General features: G+C 50.8%; 1 protein-coding gene across 1 annotated transcript; it reads left to right on the top strand.

Annotated features, from left to right (window-relative positions):
• Positions 1 to 972: 972 nt before the first annotated feature.
• LOC18442425 (E3 ubiquitin-protein ligase WAV3) lies at positions 973 to 4,385 on the top strand. The gene is made up of 2 exons (XM_006852638.4): positions 973 to 1,950; positions 2,118 to 4,385. The coding sequence occupies exons 1-2, from the start codon at positions 1,525 to 1,527 to the stop codon at positions 3,882 to 3,884; spliced, it is 2,193 nt and encodes a 730-aa protein (XP_006852700.1). The 5' UTR covers positions 973 to 1,524; the 3' UTR covers positions 3,885 to 4,385.
• Positions 4,386 to 4,615: the final 230 nt, after the last annotated feature.

The raw sequence follows: 4,615 nt of genomic DNA, 5'->3' as shown, positions 1-4,615 counted from the left end.
CCTAGATTACGAACGGTAGCCCCAAGGTTGAGCTAGTGCCAATACTAAGCCAAGCTTCTCTTTTCTTGCATTGGGGTCGCTACGGGTTGGGTATGAGTTGGGTCCGGCTGGATTCGGCTCCAGACTTAAGTAGTATTCGAGTCCAAAATTTGGATTCATACTCGAACCAGTTAGATCCCGAAATGGATCTATTGCCACCTTATGATTACAAGTTTTTTTTTTCATTTTTTTTACGATCATGTACTTGATGATTATAAGCTTTTTTTTTAGATTGTATACAATAAGACTATTTACTTTTTATATAAGCTCATCACAATTACTTACAACCATCTAATTTGAAATTTAACAGTTTGAGTATGTCACAATGTTTGAAAATTTTTTTTTTGAGGTTTGAAAATACAACTACCCATATTCACATGTAATGGTGAAGATTAATAAAATATTTCATTCTATATTTTTCCTCTTTTTTTCCAATAATACGATAATTGTTGCTAATATTGTGACAATAGGAACATGCTTGTTATCATATACACTATAACTACAAATACAGGTAGGGTACGAGTTGGGTCCAATTGGACCTAAACCCAAACCCAGACAGACGTGATTACTATTTGGCTCCAAAGTTTAGATCGATACCAAGACCAGATGTAGGGTCTAGCAGTTGGGTGTCGGGTCTGTGAATGGGAGCATCGGCGTGCCCACGTGGCCGCCGCCACGAAATTTGGCAACCCGTCCGGCACGGGGCTCATTGAATCTGAGTCTGAAGAGTGGCACGCGGCGGTAAATGGGTTCTAAATGCGCGTATGGAGAGTAAGTAGGGTTCAAAGTTTGTGCAGAGTCGGTGGGTGCAGAGGCAACCGACCGTTGACCAATCGTGTAAGCGGTAACCGGCGCGTGGCCGTGCGCAATCAATGAATTATTATTATTACTGGCATTTATCTATAAATATCTGTGGGAAGATGGAGAGAGAAAGAAAGAGGAGATAGAGAGAGAGTGAAAGAGAGGGGATTCACAGTAGTGTAGATCTGAGTGGCGGATATTGCGATATTTAAGTTTCAGCTTTAAATATAATTTCCATTTGACAGGAGTTTCTGAGCATCTTTTATTGGGTTTGCCTCGAGCCAGAGGTAGAGCATCGATGGATTTGTCTTTGGTTTAGAGAGAGAAAGGCAGTGAGTGGAAGGGAGCTTCTGTCTCTTTCTTGGCATCAGACCTATGTCTCTTTTCCCAATCGGCGATGATTATTCAGACCCAACAATGTCGATACCCACCTTCTGCCTCCTCGAGTTGCAGAGAATAGAAACCCAGACCTCCAAGTTCTTTTTTTAGAGAGAGAAACAGATTGGTATTGAGATATGGGAAGTGGTTTTTCTCTCTCTAGAATTTCAGAGCCAGGGATCATGGCAACTCACCGTTGATAGCTTCTGCAACGAGTTTTAGAGAGAGAAAGGCCGTTATTTAGTGCTGGTCCGAGCTTAAGGGGAAGAGAGAGAGAGTGGGTTTTTTTCATCTGGATTTGCGGGAATGGGAACAGGGTGGAAGAGAGCGAGGAACGTGGCTCTTGGTCTTAGCGTCTGCACCTCGGTTCACCAAGACCCATCAGAAGAAGGGCATACAGAGCGCACATCGAGCCCGAGCCCGAGCCCAACGGTGTGCGCGAACCTGAGCCAACTCTCGAGCGGTCGGTCCATGCCTCGGCTCCAATCCCACCCAGTCTCGAGCCCAGGGCTCAGATGCAGGACCTCGGCGACAAACAGCCCCAAGGCCAGGTCTACTCGAACCCCATCAGAAAGCCCAAAGCTCGGGCCTATGAACCCAGCGGTCGAGTCACCAAGGTTGCTCTGCAAGGCCCCTAGGAGCCCCAGGTTCGCTGATGTCTCGAACCCATCGAGCCCTCGTTCACCCTCTCGGTTCGCTACCCTGTTCAAGAACGGCCTCCGCCTATCCAGAGTAAGTTAGAGAGAGAAAGAGTGTTTTTCCGGTACGAACCATGGGGTTTGTGTTTTTCGTACTATAAGAAAAGCGAAGCAATGATGATGGGAGATAAGATAAAGAGAGGGAATTGACTTTTGGGTTTTCTGTCTCTAAATTCATTCTTGTTTTGGCCTGTGTTGCAGGGTGGATGCGGGATTTGTGTGCAGAGCATGAAGACAGGGCAGGGGGGCACGGCCATTTTCACTGCAGAGTGCGCACACGCCTTCCATTTCCCCTGCATCGCAGCCCATGTCAAGAAACAGGGCTCCTTCGTGTGCCCTGTTTGCCAGGCCCAATGGAAAGACGTCCCATTGCTTACTCTCCACAAAGACTCCACCACCACGACACCCAACAGTCACCAGCCTCGGAGCCCACTTTCCACCGGCAAGCTCCAAGAGGGTCGGGCGTACGACGACGATGAGCCACTGATCAAGACCAGTGCTTCTCACTTCAATCCCATTCCGGAGGAAGACCAGGACGACGAAGGGGTTGTCGAGTTTGGGGGGTTCGTGCCTGATCCGAAAGTGGCCTCGACCCGGTCCAGTGTAGAGGTTTCTTTGGGTTCGGAGGTGGCTCTGGTCTCCAGCCACAGGAGCCACGAGAACGTGGCGATGGTCCTCAGATTGAAGGCCCCTCAAGCCAGGCTGTGCGGCCGGGCGCCCATCGACTTGGTGGCGGTGCTTGATGTGAGCGGGAGCATGTCGGGCGCCAAGCTCCACATGCTAAAGCGCGCCATGCGCTTGGTCGTGGGCTCACTTGGTCCGAGTGATAGGCTCTCAATCGTGGCCTTCTCCTCATCGTCAAAGAGGCTTTTGGCCTTGAGGCGCATGTCGGCGCAGGGGCAGCGAACCGCCCGGAGGGTGGTGGACCGGCTGGTTTGCGGGCAGGGCAGTTGTGTTGGCGAGGCCTTGCGCAAGGCTGCCCGTGTGCTGGAGGACCGGCGGGAGCGCAATCCAGTCGCCAGCATCATGCTTCTCTCCGATGGACAGAATGAGCGCACCGCCGCCGCACCAACAACTCGGGACAGTGAGCGCGGCAGCTCTGGCACGCGTTTCGGGCATCTTGAGATCCCAGTCCATGCGTTTGGGTTCGGCAACGGTGATTTGGGGCATAAGAAGTCGACCATCTCAGATGGTGCCGGGAGCACATTTTCGTACGTGCAGGCTGAGGACGCATTTGCGCGATGCATTGGTGGATTATTGAGCGTCGTGGTCCAGGACCTTAGGCTTGAGATCCATTGCAATGCCGGTGCGGAGCTTGCCGGCGTATACACCTGCACAGCGCGTCCCAGAATCTTGCACCACAGCACAAGCGGCCGCACCTCCGGGTGCGCACGGCTCGGCGACCTCTACGCGCAGGAGGAGCGGGAGCTTCTCGTTGAGCTCCGGGTCCCAACGGGATGCACACCGGTGCTCGCAATCGGATCACGGTTCAAAGATCCAGTGACCCAAAACCCAATCAATGGCTTCGACCAAAACCTCCAAATCCCTAGGCCTCAAGGCCTTTCGCACAAGTCAGAGAGGCTACGAAACCGGTTCAGGACAACGCGGGCCATAGCGGAGGCCCGACACCTTTCGGAACTCGGCGAGCACACAGCAGGGCAACAGGTGTTGTTTGCGGCTCGCGCGTTGCTAGTGCAGTCGACGTCAATATCAGCAGACGAGCACCTGCGTGCACTCGAGGCCGAGCTGGCAGAGATACAGTGGCGAGCAAGGCAGCACCAGAGGCGCACCGCCCGGGCCAGCGAGGGCGAGGGTGGTGCCGAGTTAGGTCTGATGGCCGAGAGCGGAGAGGCGCTGACGCCGACCTCGGCGTGGCGCGCCGCGGAGAGGTTGGCGAAGGTGGCGATCATGCGCAAGTCGATGAACCGCGTAAGCGATTTACACGGGTTCGAAAACGCCAGATTTTGACACATACAACACAAAATTTACAGACTTTTCACTCTCTCACCTCTTCCCTCCTCTCTTGTCTTCTACTTGGGTTCGAGAAGTTCAGATTTTTACGGATACGATGCCAACTTTTCTCTCTCTCTCTCCAAGTTCAGAGTTTTACGGACGCGATGCCAAAGTTTCCTCTCTCCTGATTTTTTTTTTTTTGTTGAAGTAACAGTGTCGAGTGCGCAGTCGCTATCCTACCAAAAGTGTGTGATCCAAATGGAAACGGACATGGAAAGTTACAAAAGGGGGGAAATTGAGAAAATGTAAGGAGATGGGGAGTGGGTGGATTTGGGTTTTTGGCTCGAGGGCTTCATACTTGGTTTTATGTGATTTAGTGTGTAAGAGTAAGACAGAATAACGCTCCTTGTTGGAGAGTGAGAGAAAGCGATGAGATGGAGGATGGTAATATATATATATATATAATATATAAATGATGTGTAAGAATCACAATAATATGTGAGCTTGTTAATCTTCCTTTGGCTTTTATTTGTTGGTCGGATGTGTGTGGCTTTTTCCGCCTGAAAGCAGAGAGAGAGAGAGAGAGAGAGAGAGAGAGAGAGAGAGAGAGGTTCCAAAAGTGCAGGTCTTTTTGACCACGCATCCGTGCAAGGGCGACGTCAGACTGGATTTAGAACTATCGTACTCGGCTTTTGTTTGTTTGTTTATCATATCATCTCTCACTAATTCCTTTTGGTGTCTAATGG

The sequence above is a fragment of the Amborella trichopoda genome, chromosome 13 (assembly GCF_054954075.1).
Source record: "Amborella trichopoda isolate Santa Cruz 75 chromosome 13, AtrichopodaSantaCruz75HAP2 v2.0, whole genome shotgun sequence".
Lineage (NCBI taxonomy): Eukaryota > Viridiplantae > Streptophyta > Magnoliopsida > Amborellales > Amborellaceae > Amborella > Amborella trichopoda.
This window is presented reverse-complemented; position numbering and strand designations above follow the sequence as displayed.